The 22,700-nt window shown below is 42.2% G+C and overlaps 1 protein-coding gene across 2 annotated transcripts in view; it reads right to left on the bottom strand.

The window, feature by feature from the left end:
- Window positions 1-20,268, bottom strand: part of pik3c2g (phosphatidylinositol-4-phosphate 3-kinase catalytic subunit type 2 gamma) — a 57,792-nt gene extending 37,524 nt beyond the window's left edge. The window contains exons 1-14 of one of the 2 annotated variants that reach the window (XM_084409115.1): window positions 20,101-20,268; window positions 19,738-19,980; window positions 13,931-14,010; window positions 13,590-13,735; window positions 13,021-13,135; window positions 12,800-12,911; window positions 12,647-12,717; window positions 12,076-12,139; window positions 11,313-11,438; window positions 11,204-11,234; window positions 10,913-11,093; window positions 8,349-8,471; window positions 7,258-7,386; window positions 6,152-6,266 (exon numbers count right to left, since the gene is read on the bottom strand). In XM_084409115.1, coding sequence (XP_084265241.1) covers window positions 6,152-6,266; window positions 7,258-7,386; window positions 8,349-8,471; window positions 10,913-11,093; window positions 11,204-11,234; window positions 11,313-11,438; window positions 12,076-12,139; window positions 12,647-12,717; window positions 12,800-12,911; window positions 13,021-13,135; window positions 13,590-13,735; window positions 13,931-14,010; window positions 19,738-19,962 — 1,518 coding nt within the window. In that variant the 5' untranslated portion in view covers window positions 19,963-19,980; window positions 20,101-20,268. Of the gene's footprint in view, window positions 1-6,151; window positions 6,267-7,257; window positions 7,387-8,348; window positions 8,472-10,912; window positions 11,094-11,203; window positions 11,235-11,312; window positions 11,439-12,075; window positions 12,140-12,646; window positions 12,718-12,799; window positions 12,912-13,020; window positions 13,136-13,589; window positions 13,736-13,930; window positions 14,011-19,737 lie in introns of both variants that reach the window. The other variant, XM_084409114.1, reaches the window with a different exon arrangement.
- Window positions 20,269-22,700: the final 2,432 nt, after the last annotated feature.

Here is a 22,700-nt window from a genome sequence, read left to right as displayed (position 1 = left end):
CATACATAAACATTATATGTAACCAATGTAATACGTTCTGAGCAACCATAAGCGTTACTGTTCAAAGGAACACTTAAACACTTATTAATGTGACGGTGTCACAATGTAAACATCACAAGCTATGTAGTGACACTGAAAACCAAAGTGACACATTATCTTGAAATAAATGCACAAATAAAAGCAAAAGAATTTGTCAGAAAAAGAATAGCTGAGATTAATGTGTAATCACTTCAGGTGAAGAGAGACAGGTGTGTATTTCACATCAGCTTGAGGATTAATTCATTATCAACACAGCCAATTATAACAGGGGGTGCACACTTATGCAGTTAGGTTATTTTAACGTGTCACTTTGGTTTTCAGTGTCACTGCATAGCTTGTGATGTTTACATTAAAGCTACAAAAGGTCTGATATAATTTATCATTGTTTCAGTTTTTACATCACAAAAGCCAGATGTTTTAAAAGCCTGTTGTTAAACCCCTTTAAATGTGATGCTGATGTTTCCAGAGAACGTACGTGTGTGTACGGTACTGATGTTTCCAGAGAATGTGTGTGTGTACGGTACTGATGTTTCCAGAGAACGTGTGTGTGTGTGTACGGTACTGATGTTTCCAGAGAACGTGTGTGTGTGTGCGGTACTGATGTTTCCAGACCATGAGTGTGTGTACAGTACTGATGTTTCCAGAGCACGTGAGTGTGTGTGTACAGTACTGATGTCTCCAGCCCACGTGTGTGTGTGTGTACGGTACTGATGTCTCCAGAGCACGTGTGTGTGTGTACGGTACTCATGTTTCCAGAGCGTGTGTGTGTGTACGGTATTGATGTTTCCAGAGCACGTGTGTGTGTGTGTGTGTGTGTGTGTGTGTGTGTGTGTGTGTGTACGGTACTGATGTTTCCAGACCATGAGTGTGTGTACGGTACTGATGTTTCCAGAGCACGTGTGTGTGTACGGTACTGATGTCTCCAGAGCACGTGTGTGTGTACGGTACTGATGTTTCTAGAGCTCGTGTGTGTGTACGGTACTGATGTCTCCAGCCCACGTGTGTGTACGATACTGATGTTTCCAGAGCAGGTGTGTGTGTACGGTACTGATGTTTCAAGAGCTTGTGTGTGTGTACGGCACTGATGTCTCCAGAGCACGTGTGTGTGTGTGTACGGCACTGATGTCTCCAGAGCACGTGTGTGTGTGTACGGTACTGATGTCTCAAGACCACGTGTGTGTCTGTACTAGGGGTGACCCCGAATAGTCGAAGATTCGATGCTTCGATAGGAGGAGCCTGATTCGACTACCGATCTCATGGTCGAATCTTCGCAGAGGTGTTATGAAACGAGGATCATGCCACTTTGGCTATATGAGGGCGCTCAATTTCTCATAGAACTAGCTTTTATGTCAATACGTTAATATTCAGCCTATTATGATAATGCTGTATATACAAATGTGCAAAGAAAGAAGCTTTTAATAAATATTTTTTAACGTGCGTGAATAAATCCAAACACCCCGTGACAGATTTAAGTTTCACTTTCGATCCGTGACCGACAGAGGAGCGTCTTCGCGGCAAGGATTTAAATCTTTAACAATGTCTGGGATAAGAAAATCTAAAGTGAGGATGTACACCATCAGAAAGGATATTCTCCAAGGCTGGATTTAGCATCAGGAAAACCATTATCGCACTTCTGCCGGCCAACGTTAACATGTTTCACGCATTGACTGGGTTTCACGTTAGAATGTATTTTATCCGCGCGCACAATTTGAAAAGACTCCAACGGACACAGACAGAGTGAAAGGCTGGATTTGTTCTCGCAATCAGGTAGGGTACAAGTGATTTCAAAACTTTTCAGCCGGTTCTAATTAGATTTTTGGATGCTGTGAACATTTTTAGCTAAAAAGACTGCCTCCAGTTTAGCATTTATTGTTGTTTCTGCAGTTAAAAAGTAGAAAATTCTGGCTACTATCGTTATTTTAATAATTTCTTTATTTTATTTTATTTATTAATCTGTCAGGGTTATCTAATCTAACTATTTATGGCTTGTGTTTTGAATATATGTTCCCCTGCACTTTAGGCATTTTGCACACATTTGCTCCTCATCTTGTGACTTGATTCTAATTTATTTCGTTTTGTATTTTTTATTTATTAGAAAGGTATAGGCCTATTCTGTTCTAATTTAATTTTAGTAAATTAATTGTTTATTTTTTCGGTGCATCGATGTTGTGCTGTAGGCTGGCCTGCTCGCACAGGTAATTTAGCCGATTTAATTTGATTTGCATGTGAAATGCAAATCCTGTCTGCAGTGTGGCCTTTCTGGAGTTATGTTATTTCTTAGTTTTATTGATCCAAAATGTTTTTATACATTTTCTTCTATATCTTTGTGTGATTTTCTGTACATCGCGGCTTTGAAACGTTAAAGCCCCGCCCCCATACACATGATTCGACTATTAGTCGACTATAGGCAAGACATGACGATTCTGATTCGACTATGAAAATCCATAGTCGGGGACAGCCCTAGTCTGTACAGTACTGATGTTTCCATAGCTCGTGTGTGTGTACAGTACTGATGTTTCCATAGCTCGTGTGTGTACGATACTGATGTCTCCAGCCCACGTGTGTGTGTGTACAGTACTGATGTTTCCAGAGCACGTGTGTGTGTACAGTACTGATGTCTCCAGCCCACGTGTATGTGTACGGTACTGATGTTTCTAGAGCTTGTATGTGTGTATGGCACTGATGTCTCCAGAGCACGTGTGTGTGTACGGTACTGATGTCTCCAGCCCACGTGTGTGTGTACGGTACTGATGTTTCTAGAGCTTGTGTGTGTGTACGGCACTGATGTCTCCAGAGCACGTGTGTGTGTGTGTACAGTACTGATGTCTCCAGAGCACGTGTGTGTGTACGGTACTGGTGTCTCAAGACCACAAGTGTGTGTACAGTACTGATGTTTCCAGAGCACGTGAGTGTGTGTGTACGATACTGATGTCTCCAGCCCACGTGTGTGTGTGTACAGTACTGATGTTTCCAGAGCACGTGTATGTGTACGGTACTGATGTTTCTAGAGCTTGTATGTGTGTATGGCACTGATGTCTCCAGAGCACGTGTATGTGTACGGTACTGATGTCTCCAGCCCACGTGTGTGTGGCACTGATGTCTCCAGAGCACGTGTGTGTGTACGGTACTGATGTCTCCAGACCACGTGTGTGTACGGTACTGATGTCTCCAGAGCACGTGTGTGTGTACGGTACTAATGTCTCCAGACCATGTGTGTGTACGGTACTGATGTCTCCAGAGCACGTGTGTGTGTACGGTACTAATGTCTCCAGACCACGTGTGTGTACGGTACTGATGTCTCCAGACCACGTGTGTGTGTGTACGGTACTGATGTCTCCAGAGCATGTGTGTGTGTGTACGGTACTGATGTGTCCAGACCACGTGTGTGTGTACGGTAGTGATGTCTCCAGAGGACGTGTGTGTGTGTACGGTACTATTGTCTCCAGAGGACGTGTGTGTACGGTACTGATGTCTCCAGACCACGTGTGTGTATGGTACTGATGTCTCCAGAGCACGTGTGTGTGTGTACGGTACTGATGTCTCCAGCCCACGTGTATGTGTACGATACTGATGTTTCGAGAGCTTGTGTGTGTGTATGGCACTGATGTCTCCAGAGCACGTGTGTGTGTACGGTACTGATGTCTCCAGCCCACGTGTGTGTGTACGGTACTGATGTTTCTAGAGCTTGTGTGTGTGTACGGCACTGATGTCTCCAGCCCACGTGTGTGTGTACGGTACTGATGTCTCCAGCCCACGTGTGTGTGTAAGGCACTGATGTCTCCAGAGCACATGTGTGTGTACGGTACTGATGTCTCAAGACCACGTGTGTGTGTACGGTACTGATGTCTCCAGAGCTCGTGTGTGTGTACGGTACTTAATGTCTCCAGACCACGTGTGTGTACGGTACTGATGTCTCCAGAGCACGTGTGTGTGTACGGTACTAATGTCTCCAGACCATGTGTGTGTACGGTACTGATGTCTCCAGAGCACGTGTGTGTCTACGGTACTGATGTCTCCAGAGCACGTGTGTGTACGGTACTGATGTCTCCAGAGCATGTGTGTGTGTACGGTACTGATGTCTCCAGAGCACGTGTGTGTGTGTACGGTACTGATGTCTCCAGACCACGTGTGTGTGTACGGTACTGATGTCTCCAGAGCACGTGTGTGTGTGTACAGTACTGATGTCTCCAGACCACGTGTGTGTACGGTACTGATGTCTCCAGAGCACGTGTGTGTGTACGGTACTAATGTCTCCAGACCATGTGTGTGTACGGTACTGATGTCTCCAGAGCACGTGTGTGTGTACGGTACTAATGTCTCCAGACCACGTGTGTGTACGGTACTGATGTCTCCAGACCATGTGTGTGTGTACGGTACTGATGTCTCCAGAGCATGTGTGTGTGTGTACGGTACTGATGTCTCCAGACCACGTGTGTGTGTACGGTAGTGATGTCTCCAGAGGACGTGTGTGTACGGTACTGATGTCTCCAGAGCACGTGTGTGTGTACGGTACTGATGTCTCCAGCCCACGTGTATGTGTACGATACTGATGTTTCGAGAGCTTGTGTGTGTGTATGGCACTGATGTCTCCAGAGCACGTGTGTGTGTACGGTACTGATGTCTCCAGCCCACGTGTGTGTGTACGGTACTGATGTTTCTAGAGCTTGTGTGTGTGTACGGCACTGATGTCTCCAGCCCACGTGTGTGTGTACGGTACTGATGTCTCCAGCCCACGTGTGTGTGCACGGCACTGATGTCTCCAGAGCACGTGTCTGTGTACGGCACTGATGTCTCCAGAGCACGTGTGTGTGTACGGTACTGATGTCTCAAGACCACGTGTGTGTGTACGGTACTGATGTTTCTAGAGATTGTGTGTGTGTACGGCACTGATGTCTCCAGCCCACGTGTGTGTGTACGGTACTGATGTCTCCAGCCCACATGTGTGTGTACGGCACTGATGTCTCCAGAGCACGTGTGTGTGTACGGTACTGATGTCTCCAGAGCTCGTGTGTGTGTACGGTACTTAATGTCTCCAGACCACGTGTGTGTACGGTACTGATGTCTCCAGAGCACGTGTGTGTGTACGGTACTAATGTCTCCAGACCATGTGTGTGTACTGTACTGATGTCTCCAGAGCACGTGTGTGTGTACGGTACTGATGTCTCCAGAGCACGTGTGTGTACGGTACTGATGTCTCCAGAGCATGTGTGTGTACGGTACTGATGTCTCCAGAGCACGTGTGTGTGTGTACGGTACTGATGTCTCCAGACCACGTGTGTGTGTACGGTACTGATGTCTCCAGAGCACGTGTGTGTGTACAGTACTGATGTCTCCAGACCACGTGTGTGTGTGTGTACGATAATGATGTTTCTAGAGCTTGTGTGTGTGTACGGCACTGATGTCTCCAGCCCACGTGTGTGTGTGTGTGTGTGTACGGTAATGATGTCTCCAGCCCACGTGTGTGTGTACGGTACTGATGTCTCCAGCCCACGTGTGTGTGTACGGTACTGATGTCTCCAGAGCACGTGTGTGTGTACGGTACTGATGTCTCCAGAGCACGTACGTGTGTGTGTACGGTACTAATGTCTCCAGACCACGTGTGTGTACGGTACTGATGTCTCCAGACCACGTGTGTGTGTACGGTACTGATGTCTCCAGAGGACGTGTGTGTGTACGGTACTGATGTCTCCAGAGCATGTGTGTGTGTGTGCACGGTACTGATGTCTCCAGACCACGTGTGTGTGTACGGTACTGATGTCTCCAGAGGACGTGTGTGTGTGTACGGTACTATTGTCTCCAGACCACGTGTGTGTGTACGGTACTGATGTCTCCAGAGGACGTGTGTGTGTGTACGGTACTATTGTCTCCAGAGGACGTGTGTGTACGGTACTGATGTCTCCAGAGCATGTGTGTGTGTGTGTACGGTACTGATGTTTCCAGAGCACGTGTGTGTACGGTACTGATGTCTCCAGAGCATGTGTGTGTGTGTACGGTACTGATGTTTCCAGAGCACCTGTGTGTGTATGGTACTGATGTCTCCAGAGCACCTGTGTGTGTACGGTACTGATGTTTCCACACCACGTGTGTGTGTGTACGGTACGGACGAGCTGACCTGTAGAATGACCCCCATGGGCTGCCGATGGCCGTGGGTCAGTGCTGCGGATGGAGGACACCTAGGCGGCACCTGTGTGGACATGCTGAGCAGAACCGTGCCGTGAACCAGAGTCCTGCAACACACAACATCAGTCACAACAGCTCACAGAAACACGGCTCGAAACACATCCACTGCAGATTAATATACTTAACACACTCTATGGATGTGAGCACAGACTGTTGCATCATATCACAGTGCAAGTGTGTGTGGCACTGCCAGTGTTGGGAAATAATTGACTGTCTGAAGACTAAAAGTTGGTTAAAGAAGAAGATATTTTGAGAAATGTCTCAGACAGTGTTTTTGTCCATATAATAAAAAGTCAATGGGGTGCAATGTTGTTTGGTTTCCAACATTCTTCAAATATCTTCTTCTGTGCTCCATTACTGGATATGCACTTCTTTAAATATGTCGAGTGAATGCATCCACTGATACTACTATTATAAGTTGTGGGGGGAAAAAAACTATATTAAACAACAGACACTGATATAACTGAATATGAAACAAAGCAAAGCAGAATTATGAATATTTCTATGCTGGTGTCACCATTGCCTTGTGCATGGCGGTCCAGAACCACAAATTCCATAATTATGCATTAAAGTATTGACAGCTAAATGTACTCTTACTGTCACTGACACAAATGACTAGTGGGTTTTTACTGCAAAAAAACACAAAACATGCAACAACTGTTTAAGAACAGCAGCATATTCAGTCATTTTGGGAAGCAAAAAAAAAAAACCCTGTGGAACAGATAATTGTTGAAAAAAAACTTTTTTTTAATTGATATTTTGGTAAGTATATTGTTTATAATGTTGCTGCGTTATTTTTTACGTGTTATATTGTTGTCAACAATTATCGTGCATCTTTCATCTAAATCTAAAATCCTTGTTGTTACCAAACAATTGCATCGGTAGTTTCTGTGACAAGCACTGGAAAACTGTTCGAGTCAGCAGGAATGTCCGTTTGCATTCGTGCACATATGTGTGTAGAGCATCTGAGAAACAGCAGACAGATAGAAGACAACTAAGAGAAATCAGTGCTTTATGAAAGAGCGTTTGATGCCATACTTGTTGTTGAAGAGAGGAAGGGCTGCCCAGCAGAGAAGCTCAGGGCTTTTGGACTGTTTTGAGCCCAATAGATGAAAAGTCAACATTGATTCATATGGCAGCTCTCTAACTGGAACAGGAAACACCAATCTGAAACACACACAACAGAAACAGAAAGAACATCAGGGTGAAAACTATTTTTTCTCTGAACTTTCACAGTCACTCAATCCCATGTTTCACAGCAGGGAGTTCACTAGATAACTGAATCATAGAACACGTATCCTAATGTTTTATTTATCCTAATGAATAATCTTACCCTTAACTTGCTCACCATTTTGAGCATAATAAGAGTTTTCCAGTATGTAAACACCCAGAGCGCATCATTTACTAGAAGTAGTACAAATCATAACTGTAAAATACCATACTGTAGGACAAGCTTTGCACAGACTGCCTTTTCTGTTAAGAGCTGTAGGCTATGGAATGCATTACCATCTGATATTAAGGCCATATCTGACTTCAAAAAGTTCACTTCCAGGATTAAGCTGTGGCTAAAGACAAATCAAAAATGTATACATTTTTAATTGTTGTTATAATTGTGTATGATTATGTATGTATGTGTGTATATGTATATATGTATATATGTATGTGTGTATGTACATGTATAGTTTTGTATTATTTGTTTTTTTTTTATGTATGTATCTGTTTTATAATGTTCTTAGAAATGCCCAACCAGGGACAGGAGTTGAAAATTAGCACTAGCTATAAACTCTATATGCTGCGCATCAGTTACAGGCTTTGTATTGTAACTATGTTTGCTTGTATGGTCCCTGTTAAATAAACTTTAAATAATAAATAATAATTTAGTGAAGGTAGACGTTAATTAAAACTCCGTCTGCCGTTGTATTAATCCGGACCTGTTATGCTCTTTCTCAGAGTCTTGATGTTGTTTCCAGGCTCTACTAGAGCAGGTTTTCCTGCTTGAATGTTGATAAAAGCAGAATAGGTCCTTTTCCCTTTTGAACCTAATCCCAATAATGGCATACACAAACCAAAATAGATATGGTTCATGAGGCCTTTGATAAACTCAATTAAGAAAGCACCCGGTTTCTTACAGGCGGTTGCAGTGGATCTTGCAGTGCAGCTGCAGTGACGTGCTGATGTTCTCACACAGAACCGGTTCCGTCAGATTCCTGCCGCAGTGTGTGAGCGCGCAGCTCACGCTGAAGTGATCGTAGCTGAAACACACACCACATCTCATTCATTCTTTCATCCATCCATCAATGTTCTCTGTGTCTTAAAGAGACTGTTCACCCATAAAGGAACCTCCTGTCATCATTGACTCCTGCGAGCTGCCAATGCAGTGATGTTTATAGTTACATTAGTTCATGCATGTACGGTATTGCTGATTTGAGGTAAAGTGATGTTTTTAGTTTTATTTATTTAATTTCATTCAGTTGAGCTTCAGACACACAAAGTATTTGATCAGTGTTTACAGTAAATTAATCCATGGCCCATTGTTGTCCCAACACTGTTTTGTTTGTTTTAACAACTTACAATTTTGAGCAAAACTTTCTTGAGAAATGTAAGGTAATCCGTTTCCACATATTTTTCTAGTAATGTGAACAAGTAGACTTGTAAAGAAAAGGGTTTGGTTGCACTTTATTTTAGAGTACGTGCACTTACTAAGAACGTACTGGAAAATATAAGGCAACTACAGGGGTTACGGTCCTAGCACACTGAAATTTTAGCACGTTAAAAAATAAATACGACCTCACGTTTTGTCAATCACGTTTACACACTGCCTCCGAAACGTTCATCTATCATAAAAAAATTCGGATCGGGTTCGATTTTCTGCGTTTTTCGAATCCGTGGCTCAAGCATTTTGAGAGGTGTTTTGACGATTCAGAGCCACCGAATGACGAACACGAAAGAACGCATACGAACATTTCAGACTCAGTGTCAAGGACCTTTAGCGGTGGGTTCAGGGTTTGCATCTGTTACTACCCAGTTATTGTGATTATAGTCTGTACACGGGGAACAAGACTGTAAAATAAAAGTGCTACCAAATGTTTGGTTTGAGGTCATGTACTTAAATCTTTAATTTGACTGAACTAAGTTTAACTTGTAAAACGGAGTTACCAATACTCAAGTTTCCAGTGTGTGTTCTGCACTGGTGTGTGTGTTCTGCACTGGTGTGTGTGTGTTCTGCACTGGTGTGTGTGTGTTCTGCACTGGTGTGTGTGTGTTCTGCACTGGTGTGTGTGTGTGTGTTCTGCACTGTTCTGCGGGTGTGTGTTCTGCTCTGGTGTGTGGGTGTGTGTTCTGCTCTGGTGTGTGGGTGTGTGTTCTGCTCTGGTGTGTGTGTTCTGCACTGGTGTGTGTGTGTTCTGCACTGGTGTGTGTGTGTTCTGCACTGTTCTGCGGGTGTGTGTTCTGCTCTGGTGTGTGGGTGTGTGTTCTGCTCTGGTGTGTGGGTGTGTGTTCTGCACTGGTGTGTGTGTTCTGCACTGGTGTGTGTGTGTTCTGCACTGGTGTGTGTGTGTTCTGCACTGGTGTGTGTGTGTTCTGCACTGGTGTGTGTGTGTGTGTTCTGCACTGTTCTGCGGGTGTGTGTTCTGCTCTGGTGTGTGGGTGTGTGTTCTGCTCTGGTGTGTGGGTGTGTGTTCTGCTCTGGTGTGTGGGTGTGTGTTCTGCACTGGTGTGTGGGTGTGTGTTCTGCACTGGTGTGTGGGTGTGTGTTCTGCACTGGTGTGTGGGTGTGTGTTCTGCACTGGTGTGTGGGTGTGTGTTCTGCACTGGTGTGTGGGTGTGTGTTCTGCACTGGTGTGTGGGTGTGTGTTCTGCACTGGTGTGTGGGTGTGTGTTCTGCACTGGTGTGTGGGTGTGTGTTCTGCACTGGTGTGTGGGTGTGTGTTCTGCACTGGTGTGTGGGTGTGTGTTCTGCTCTGGTGTGTGGGTGTGTGTTCTGCTCTGGTGTGTGGGTGTGTGTTCTGCTCTGGTGTGTGGGTGTGTGTTCTGCTCTGGTGTGTGGGTGTGTGTTCTGCTCTGGTGGGTGTGTGTTCTGCACTGGTGTGTGGGTGTGTGTTCTGCACTGGTGTGTGGGTGTGTGTTCTGCACTGGTGTGTGGGTGTGTGTTCTGCACTGGTGTGTGGGTGTGTGTTCTGCACTGGTGTGTGGGTGTGTGTTCTGCTCTGGTGTGTGGGTGTGTGTTCTGCTCTGGTGTGTGGGTGTGTGTTCTGCTCTGGTGTGTGGGTGTGTGTTCTGCTCTGGTGGGTGGGTGTGTGTTCTGCTCTGGTGGGTGTGTGTTCTGCACTGGTGGGTGTGTGTGTTCTGCACTGGTGTGTGTGTGTGTGTGTGTGTGTGTGTTCTGCACTGGTGTGTGTGTGTGTGTGTGTGTGTGTGTGTGTGTGTGTGTTCTGCACTGGTGTGTGTGTGTGTGTGTGTGTGTGTGTTCTGCACTGGTGTGTGTGTGTGTGTGTGTGTGTGTGTGTGTGTGTGTGTGTTCTGCACTGGTGTGTGTGTGTGTTCTGCACTGGTGTGTGTGTGTGTGTGTGTGTGTGTGTGTGTGTGTGTGTGTGTGTGTGTGTGTGTGTGTGTGTGTGTGTGTGTGTGTGTGTGTGTGTGTGTGTGTGTGTGTGTGTGTGTGTTCTGAACTGGTGTTAAACGCCGGTCGTACCCGTGGACCCAGTCGGGCAGGAGCCTGTAGAAGCCGGTCAGGTCGAGCTGAAGCATGTGTGTGTTGAGCAGGACAGCGGATGCTGGCGGAACGGGAACATCCGGTCCTCTGAAGTCCAAATCAAAGTTTGTGAAGAAAATGTGGAGCAGCTTCAGCAGAGCTTGATGGAGCGTGACTACAGCTGAAACATGCAGACTTTACACTTACGAAGACACTCAAATCACAGACAAACCACTCGTCCCCTACAGATCAAACAGCATGTCTCAAAACATTACTTTATTTAAGACTCACCAGTTTCACAGTCACTCATTTCCACTGGAGTCTAGGGAAAAGAACATTATAATTAATAATAATTCCTGGAAATGAAATTCCTTCAGAGAGAGTAAGATGCGGCCCGTACCCGTGCGAGAGGAGCGAAGCGCTTGAGCCGCCCGACGGCCTCCTCTAGATCTGCTGTAGTGACGCCACACATCTGCTCACACACACCGCCGACGCTGTCCACGACCGCATTCACACACACGCCACACTGACACACACACACACTCATTCATTACATTCAGTCATGTCTCTGAGCGCTTCTGTCAGGAAACTTAACGGAATAGTTCACTTAAAAATGAAAATTGTCATCATTTACTCACCCTCAGGTTGTTTAGACCTGTGTGAGTTTCTTTCCTCTACTGAACACAAAAGAAGATATTTTGAAGAATGTCGGTAACTATGGACCCCATTGACTTCCATCCGTATTTTTTTTTCCTACTATGGAAGTCAATGGGGTCCAACAACTGTTTAGTTACCGACATTCTTCAAAATATCTTCTTTTGTGTTCAGTAGAGGAAAGAAACTCACACAGGTTTAAACAACCTGAGGGTGAGTAAATGATGACAATTTTCATTTTTAAGTGAACTATTCCGTTAATATTCAGCAATATCACTGATTTGACTGCAGATGAGAACAAAGCTTGAACTGAACCGATCGGAATAATGACAATAATGTGTCGTGTAAAGATGCTTTGCAGCAGTTTCATAATTACACACATCATCTTGACAAAACTCAGTCCATCCATCAACTGATGAAGCCACTCAGATCATTCAGAATAAACTCTAAATATGTACAGAATTTCTAAGCCTTTCAGTCATGCATGTGGAGTTCAGTGAAACACAAACCTGGCTTCTCGTGAGCTCGCTTACTTGCTTGCTGTAGATATTTAGCTTCTCCTGCAGACTCGACCTAAGAGAACAAATGATATTCAATATGTATCAGGAAATTGAAATGGTGGCAATGTATTTCTGTACATTTCCCATATACGCATATATGCAACATTTGGAGCAAAACAAAGTTCAAATTCTAAAATGTAGTTCCAGTTCTGGTTTTAATGTAAATGTAAAATTCATTTAAATGCCCTAATGTGCAAAATTTCTAATAAAATTGATGCGAATCCATCGAGGACAGAAAATTTATTTTGAAATTGCGTGTTCATTAATACTATGCAATAAATTCAATGTTGGTAAGAAAATGCAGTGACTGCACATATTCACGTCACAGCTAACAACATAATCAATTTTAATTTTGCAAATCGTGACATATATAAAGTGATGTTTCAATTTAAAAATAAAATGCACCAAGCAGAGGTAAGGGAAATGTACATTAAAATACAGGAATACCGTACATAGACAAATTACATTTCAAATGGAACTTTGTCAGCTTTATGCTTTCATAGTACAGGCGTAAACAAACCTCATTGTGTTGAAGGCACAAGCAGAAGCGAGGTCTTGATTAAAATGAAACGTCTGCCTGTCGTCTTCCTCCTACAGAAACATGCAATCTCATAACAATATGAGCTTCTTCAAATGAGTCATTGTTTTGAGCCACTGTAATTAAATGTCATACATCTCGCGTCAGGGTTTTGTCAACGGTGTCCCAGAGCATCATCCTCACGGGAACATCTGAAGCAAACTTATGATACGCCTGGATGCGTTCGTGAGATCCCAAGATTTCATCACTGGAAGAGGAAAAACAAACGGCATCAATATCTAATGCACTTAAACAACAGCAGAGATAGCATTTCCATTCAGCAACAACAAGAACATCAGATCCACTACTTAAATTACCTTCTGAGAAACTCCTCAGAGTCACAGAGTTTCATCAGGTATTGTCCACTGACAGCAGCTTTATGATCCAGAGTCTCCAGAACCGCCTCCATCAGTTCCCGGGCTGTGCTGCTTACTGATGAAACAATGCAAATAAAGTTTGCCAAACTGTCCTAAAAGCTCCAGCCTAATGTAGAACTGACGTGTCATCTGTTGTAGTAGTAGTAGTAGTAGTAGTAGTAGTAGTAGTAGTAGTATTAGAGCTTATTGCCATATCAGCATCACCGGCTGTTACATAGCAGATACATATTAAACATAACAACATAATATCATAAGTACAACATAATGAAAACAAACTTAGACAGAAAAAAAGTACATGAGTCCAATTCTATAAAAGATTCTTTAAATGTGCTTGTGCTAAAAACTGTACAATTCTGGATCCATAAATAAGTCCTTAAAAGTTTGTCCTGATAAAAAGCGCTGTCTCATAACACTAAAGTTTGGGCAGTCCAAAAGAATATGTTTAACAGACGAGTTGGTACTACAGTATTGATATTCTGGTGCTTGAGTGTGTCCTCTGCAACGCTTACGTCTCCATCTGATCGGCAGCTCCACAGAGACCCACGGCACAGAGACCCTGAAGAGCAGATCATCGGACACGAGCACAGGAGCCACACGGGCCCAGAACACACTCCTGCTGGACTCGTCACGGGTCTCGATGTGTTCTGAGAGGATTCTGACAAACAACAGCATTACAGACACGAATACAGATGTGCTCAGTTATCATATTGGAGCAGTGAGCTTTATGAAAGTAGCTGTGTGAATGGATTTTCATGTTAATGAAAATCTACATGTGAATTCAGAACACATGGATGAAATTCGACAGCCATATATGTACATTAATATGTTGAAAAAGATTGATGCATCTTACCGCGATGTTGACACGCAGAGCAATGCTGTTCTGCTGTTGCTGCCTTGGGCTGAATCAAGTAAGTCGATGTTCCAAGAGTCCTGTAGACATAAGAGAGTGATCATAATATGTACGGTTATAGAACGCTTGAAACAAAGCCTATTATCCTCTGTTGCAGGAGTGTGTGTGAGGCCCATGGAAACAATGTAATCTTACACTTTGCAAGTCATGATGAATATAGAATGCAGTAAAAAGAAAAGCCTTTTCTTGTTCACACTTGGTGGTCATTTCGAAATCTTTTCTTTTCTGGCAAGATGCACCAGGACTAGGGTTGGGTATCTTTTTAATGTTAACGATTCTGATTCTGCTTATCGATTCCGATTCTTATCGATAAGAGGAATCAAAATTCAAATTTTATAACAAGAATCCGATTCCTGACCTCAAGTATTCGATTCCAGAATTGGAAACGATTTTTGATTCCCAACCCTAACCAGGACGCACATTTCTGAAAACAGACCTCTTTATAAATCTGTCGATCCACTCGTAATGTGCACGGCATTCTGCAACAAATATTTTTTGACATTTCTACACTATTTAAAGTCGTGATGTAAGTTGGATGGATTAAAAATGTAGCAAAAAAGTTTTGATTGTGTCCGTGGGGAATTGATTGGATGGTTGTGGTTTGCTATTGGTGGATCTCATGTGAGTGACAGGTTGCCCCGCCCTCGTCATAAGAGAAGAGAAGAGAAGAGAAGAGAAGAGAAGAGAAGAGAAGAGAAGAGAAGAGAAGAGAAGAGAAGAGAAGAGAAGAGAAGAGAAGAGAAGAGAAGAGAAGAGAAGAGAAGAGAAGAACATAGTGTCGACCCAGATCTGGCCCACATCTGGTACATGCCATGGGGAATCCACATATAACAAATCTGGGCCCGATCTTAGCTGACACTATGTTGCTGTCTAGGAAGCATTTAAAAAAATTGGGAACGATGAGATGACATTATTCTCTTTACCCTTCAAACATCAAACATCAAAAGGAAAGTTTAACAAAATATTAACAAATTACTTTCACCAGAACATGAATAACTTCAAAAGCTCATAGGCCCATTACAGATGTATATTTAAATATCACAGTAGCAATATTAATAAGCCTATATTTTGAAGTGTTGGTGCTTAATTAACACTATCAAGTGTAAATGATAAATCCCGTTTGAGATTTGTGCTGGCTACTGTATACAGGCCACCAGGGCACCATACAGACTTTATCAAAGAATTTGCTGACTTTCTATCAGAGTTAGTGCTGGCTGCAGATAAAGTCATAATTGTTGGTGATTTTAATATACATGTGGATAATGAAAAAGATGCATTGGGATTGGCATTTAAAGACATTGTAAACTCTATTGGAGTTAGACAACACGTGTCAGGACCTACTCATCAACGTAATCATACTCTAGATCTAATATTATCACACGGAATAGATGTTGATGCTGTTGAAATTCTGCAGCAGAGCGACGACATCTCAGATCATTATCTAGTCTCGTGTAAACTTCATTTAGCCAAGGCTGCAAAGCCGACTCCGTGTTACAAATATGTGAGACCTATCACTTCTGCCACTAAAGATTGCTTTATTAATAATCTTCCTGATCAGTTTCATCTCCTCAGCATCCCAGATAGCTTAGAAGAACTCGATATTGCAACAGAAACTTTTAACTCTCTCTTTTCCAGCACTTTAGACACAGTTGCTCCGTTGCACTTAAAGAAGATTAAAGAAAATAGTCCAACGCCGTGGTACAACGAGCACACTCGGCCCTTAAGAGAGCAGCCAGAGAGATGGAGCGCAACTGGAAGAAAACAAAACTAGAGGTATTTCGCATTTCATGGAAAGAGAGCTCGATTGCATACAGAGAGGCCTTAAAAGCTGCTAGATCTGCTTATTTATCAACCCTATTAGAAGAAAATAAACAAAACCCTAGGTATTTATTTGAAACAGTGGCTAAACTAACGAAAAATAAAGCTTCAACACCAGACGTTTCCAAGCAGCACAGCAGTAATGACTTTATGAACTTCTTCACTTATAAAATTGATCATATCAGGGAGAAAATTATAACTATGCAACCGTCTACTACAGTATCGCATCAGGGAGAGCATTGTAGTCTCCCTGAGGAAAAATGTAATTCATTCATTGCTATAGGAGAGGAAGAATTTTCTAAGAAATGATATCTGAGAAGTTTTTCAGTCAGGATTTAGACCGTACCATAGTACTGAGACAGCTCTCATTAGAGTCACAAATGATTTGCTCTTATCATCCGATCGTGGTTGTGTCTCTCTATTAGTGTTACTTGATCTTAGTGCTGCATTTGACACTATTGACCACAGTATTCTTTTAAATAGACTCGAACATTATGTTGGCATTAGTGGAATTGCATTAGCATGGTTTAAATCATACTTATCTGACCGTTATCAGTTTGTAGCAGTAAATGAAGAGATGTCTCATCGATCACAAGTTCAGTATGGCGTACCACAGGGCTCAGTACTAGGACCGCTGCTGTTCACTCTGTACATGCTACCCTCACACACACACACACACACACACACACACACACACACACACACACTCACACACTGTACATGTCATGCTACCCTTGGGAGATATCATTATGAAGCATGGCATTAGTTTTCACTGTTATGCTGATGATACTCAGCTCTATATTTCTTCACCGCCTGACGAAACTTACCAATTCACAAAATTAATGGAATGTATAGCTGATATAAAAAACTGGATGACTAGTAATTTCCTATTACTTAATTCTGAAAAAACAGAGATTCTAATTATTGGACAAAAAAACTTCCTCACGTAATAATCTAGAATACTGTCTAACACTTGATGGCTGCTCGGTCAAGTCCTCGTCGTCGGTTAGGAACCTGTGTGTGGGTGTGTGTGTGTGGGTGTGTTCTTTGATACCAGTCTTTCATTTGAAAGTCACGTGTCTAGTATCTGTAAAACCGCATACTTCCATCTTAAAAATATATCTAAATTACGCCATATGCTCTCATTGACAAATGCAGAACAATTAGTCCATGCGTTCATGACCTCAAGGCTAGATTATTGTAATGCTCTACTGGGTGGTTGCCCTGCACGCTTAATAAACAAACTACTGCTAGTTCAAAACGCAGCAGCTCGAGTTCTTACCAGAACCAGGAAGTATGACCATATTAGCCCGGTTCTGTCAACACTGCACTGGCTCCCTATTAAACATCGTATACATTTTTAAATATTGCTGATTACTTACAAAGCACTAAATGGTTTAGCTCCGCAGTGCTTGAGCGAGCTCTTAACGCATTATAGTCCTTCACGTCTATTGCGATCTCAAAATTCTGGCCAGTTGATAATACCTAGAATATCAAAATCGACTGCTGGCGGTAGATCCTTTTCCTATTTAGCACCACAACTCTGGAACAGTCTTCCTAACATTGTCCGGGAAGCAGACACACTCTGTCAGTTCAAAGCTAGACTAAAAACACATCTCTTTGACCTAGCATACACATAACACATTATAGACTTCTATATTTCAATGTTAGGCTGCATAGGCCAGCCGGAACCGGGAACACTTCCCATAAATCCTGATGTACTCGTTACATCATAAGAAGAATGGCGTCTACACTAATATTAGTCTCTCTGTTTATCCCGAGGTTTACCACAGTCCGCCGTATCCAGATCTGATGAAGGACCTGCGCCTGGACACACTCTCTCTCTCTCACACATACACACACACACACACACACACACACACACTCCAGATCTGATGAAGGACCTGCGCCTGGACACACTCTCTCTCTCTCACACATACACACACACACACACACACACACTCCAGATCTGATGAAGGACCTGCGCCTGGACACACTCTCTCTCTCTCACACATACACACACACACACACACACACACACTCCAGATCTGATGAAGGACCTGCGCCTGGACGCAACGACAGCGCAGTCCTGAAGTGTCCACTAGTCTCTCCCCTGTGAAGGCCTCCTTCCCTTTTCCTCTGTACAGATAAAACGTTATCATATAATTCCAGTTCGCATGGACATGCGGAAGCGCTAAAAGAATTCTGTTTTATGAATTTTTAAGGTCAGACAGGAAGTTTGTTGAGGTCAATTTGTAAAGAAAGACTGCGCATACCTATAGACTAAACTACGCATGTGCATAATGTCTGCGTTTTCACATATTCGTATTTGTGAAGTTTGCGCGGAGATGATATTTTTTTTAATTATAACTTTTTCACAATTATTCAAGGCCTGCACCTTAGAACAAGGTTTGCGTTCTCGAGCTCCAGTCACTGCTGTTCTGCGGATGAGCGACCGGAGTGTGTTAAGGGTTTTCTGTTAGAACGGTGTGTGTTAGCGGCCCCTAAGTTAATAACTAATGATCTTTGCAACGGAAGTGAATCAATCAAACTAACTTTAGCTGGACAATAACTTTATTCTAGAGCTGCTGTAAAGCCCAATCTCTGTTACTGTAATCTCCTATTATCACTGCTTTGAAACATCTATATTGTTAAAGCGCTGTATAAATTAAGGAGACTTGACTTGACTATATTATGTAATATATGTGTATGTTGTGTGAATAATAAATGTTCTTTCATTACCTGGAACATTGATGGATAGTTCAAAGGGCTTTCCCTCATTTTGACAGATAACAAATTGTGTTTCCCTGATTTATAAATATTTCAGTAAATACTTCTTATTTGAAATGATTTGTTTAGAATGTAAACTTACAAGCGTTTAATCATAATTACATATTAGCTGTAGTAATTCTAAAGCTTACACTTGAACTATGACCCGGAATCTGCCCCACCTAAATTTATAGTCAGGAGCTGCGAATGTGCTTTATTTTATTCATTTAGGCCTATTGTTTGCTTGATATATTAATATAATTATTATATATATATATATATATATATATATATAAAATATAATAAGCTTAGTACTAAACATAGTTGTTGAAGTAGTAAAGAGTGAAGTAAAATTTAAGTAAACGTTTAGCTAGGAGCCAAAGTCTTTTCTGCCACGTAACTTCTGCGACGCTAATGTTCAGTACAGGTTATGGCGAAAATTAATGAGGGACAGACTATGGTTTTATGGCTTCTATGGTTTTACCAGATGTCACAGGACTTGTTTGTAATTGTAATGGCTGTATATATGTATGTGTGTGTGTGTGTGTGTGTGTGTGTGTGTGTGTGTGTGTGTGTGTGTGTGTGTGTGTGTGTGTGTGTGTGTGTGTGTGTATGCGTGGCTGTATGTACAGTCAAACCAAAAATTAATCAGACACCAGATATCATTTTTTATATTTTTTTACTAGTGTGATCAGGACACTATAGTTCATTAATGTGAGTGAGGAGAGCAGAATAAAGTAAACTGTGACATATTACACCCAGAAGCTCTTCATACAGAGACTACCAGTGACATTTATAACAATCTGCTTAAGTGTTTTTTCTTTAATTGCTAATGCTCTTTTTACACACAGACTGAACAAAATCAATCATTTCTTGGTTGAGCTAAACTGGTATTATCTAATTGTGTAGTGCTGACAGATATTCAACATAATTCATGTGTGAGACAGTCTAACAGAAGGATGGACAAAACCAGTCAAATATCAACTGAGTTCATAACTCTGAGTTCTTGTCATATTTTATTACCATTTTCTAAACTATAGCAAATAAACTGTGATAATGTGAGAAATGTTGAAGGAGTCTGAATAAATTTTGGTTTGACTGTGTGTGTGTGTGTCTGTCTGTCTGTCTGTCTGTTGTCTGTAATCAGTACGATCTGTTACCTGTGTCCCGCGCAGGTGTTGTCCAGGTGTGTTACTCACAGCTGCTTCCTCATTCTTCATGTCCACATTCACCTGCTCTTTCCTCTGATCGGCTGCTATTAAACCAGAGACGGGAGTGTATAAATCCAAATAATCCTGCTCTGAAAAGACAGGAACATCCCATCCATGAAACACGTGATCCTCGGGTCTTCCAGACGGATCTTGATCCTCAGCACAAGGATCCATTGGATCAGAGACAGAGAGCTGTAGGCAGTCCGGTTTTATATGTCGTTATGTCCATAAATATTTAAACATTTCTTCATCTGCAAAAGAAGAAATAAATCAGATTGCAAGTGTAAGCAGGTTTTCCTTTCACTCTCTCACCGGCGCGGATCTTTTAGTCGTCTGAGTGAGGTTGTGTGGGTCAGACTCAGAATCGGAATAAAAGAGTATTTTGGGCTGTTTTAGATTAAACGACTGGGAAGGAACACAAGCAGGAATTCACAGGCACTTTTCAGCGCGAAACTCTGGCGGACTCGGACTCTGCTCCTCCCACAGACGATCACCTGTATGGAACGCCAAAGGGGTCATAAGTCTGCATCTCGTCCCAACGACTGTCATCTAAAGCAAACTTATAACATAATTATAACAGTGATTAAACCCAAAGTTAAAGTGGGTGGGAGTAATGAACACAATGTGCCTGCTTTACTGGTGCAAATGGTCCCCATCTGTAAAATTTTATAATTTACCTTATATTACGTTCTTTACCTTAGTATGTTGCACATCACAGGATCAAAATAAAATAGCATTTTATTATTACTTTTAAAGATAATGTAAAATACCAGTAAATAGAATTAAATGGTTAAAAACATTATAAACATATATTTTTGTACCCCTCACTCCACAACAAATCCTTTTTTAATTTAACTGTACTCAGAACAAAACAAGAAAAAAATGAAAAATATTAGTAGGCCTAGTCTATAAAATATACAAATTATAGTGGTATTCTTTACAAACAATATTTATTTTAAAGCCTTAATGAGAAAATGAGGCCCTGAGCATCTGTGAATTTGCTGATTTAGTTATAAACATACTACCTTGTTTAATTCATTTAAACAGCAGAGTAAATATTGATCAGTCTTTGACCCAGACGTGATTGGAACTCACAACCTTATGATCTGGAGTCAGACGCAATACAACTGCACCACGAGGACCTGCACTTCTGTGAGTTTGCTTATCAAGTAATAGGGTCTAGCTAGCCTGGATGCCAGCCGAATTTAGCCCCGCCCACAACATTTTTAGGTCGGGCTAGGGTCTAGCAGTGGGTCTAGCAGTGATGATTCCTAAATTTATAAAAGACTTACGCTCAAAGTACAGATAGTTTGACCCCAGCGTGATTTGAAAACACAACCTTCTGATCGGGACTTAGAAACACTACCGGTGCACTACGAGGTCCTGCACTTCTGTGGGTTTGCTGAGCTAGTAATATGGTCTAGCAGTAAGGATTCATGAATTTTATAAAAGATTTGTGGTCAAATTAGCGATTGTTTCACCTCTTTGACCAAAATTCACACAAATTTGAACATGCAACCTTCTGATCTGGAGTCAGGCGGGCTACCGTTGCACCACAAGGTCCTGCACTTCTGAAAATTTGCTGATCTAGTCATAAACATACATTTTTCCAAATCCCTTGTTTAATTCATTCAAAAAGCACTGTAAATATTGATCAGTCTTTGACCTCGACGTGATTTGAACACGCAACCTTCTGATCTGGAGTCAGACACGCTACCATGCAATATTAGAGAGTTGTTCTATCATGCAGTATTAGAGAGTATTTTAAAATATGGTATCACAGCCTGGTATGGTAACCTGACAGTACAGTTAAAATCACAGATCGCCCATCAGGTAAAGACAGCTATGAAGATTATGGGGGTTAAAAACTATCTGCCGCCCCAGAAAATGTATGAACAGTCGGTTATCAGACAGGCACAAAAAATAGTTTCTGATCCAACCCACATACTTCACTCAGAATTCGAGCTTTTACCCTCTGGCAGAAGATTCAGAGTTCCTAAATGCAGGCTAAACCGATATAAACACTCATTTTTGCCTATGTCCGTTAAGCTTATTATTACTGTAACACTAATATGTAGGCTATGTCATCATGCAATACGTAGGTTATTGGGGTAATGTAATATGTTAGGGGTGAATGCATGGGTTGTTGGATTGTTCATTATGTCATTATGTAATGTTTAGGTTATGTGGAATGTGTAATCTGTGCAATTTGTAGGCTATTGGGGTGTGCAATATGTCAGTTGTGCAATCTGTAGGCCATTTGGGGAGCTGTGCATTAGGTCATTTGTGTAATATGTATATTATCGGGGTTTTGCAATATGTCAATTGTGCATTTTGCTGAGATAGTAATATGGTCTTGGCAGTAAGGATTCATGAATTTTAAAAAAGACTTATGGTGAATTTAGGGATTGTTTGACCTCGACGTGATTTGAACACGCAACCTTCTGATCTGGAGTCAGACGCGCTACGAGGCCCTAAATTTCTGTGAATTTGCTGAGATAGTAATATGGTCTAGGGATTCCTTACTTTAAAAAGGGCTTATAGTCAAGTTAGTGATTGTTTGACCTCGACGTGATTTGAACACACAACCTTCTGATCTGGAGTCAGACGCGCTACCGTTGCGCCACAAGGCCCTACATTTGGGGTGGTGTGGCGCAATGGATAAGACACATGCCTTTGGTGTGAGAGACCCGGGTTCGAATCCACTGTGAGACACCAATGTGTCTCGGAGCAAGACACTTAACCCCTAGTTGCTCCAGAGGCGTGCGACCTCTGACATATATAGCAATTGTAAGTCGCTTTGTATAAAAGTGTCAGCTAAATGAATAAATGTAAATGTACATTTCTGTGATTTTGCTGAGATAGTAATATGGTCTAGGGATTCCTTACTTTAAAAAGGGCTTACAGTCAAG

Source organism: Rutilus rutilus (genome assembly GCF_951802725.1).
Source record: "Rutilus rutilus genome assembly, chromosome: 5".
NCBI classification, from domain to species: Eukaryota; Metazoa; Chordata; class Actinopteri; order Cypriniformes; family Leuciscidae; genus Rutilus; species Rutilus rutilus.
Note: the sequence above shows the minus strand (reverse complement) of the source record. Positions and strands in the feature narration are given on the sequence as shown.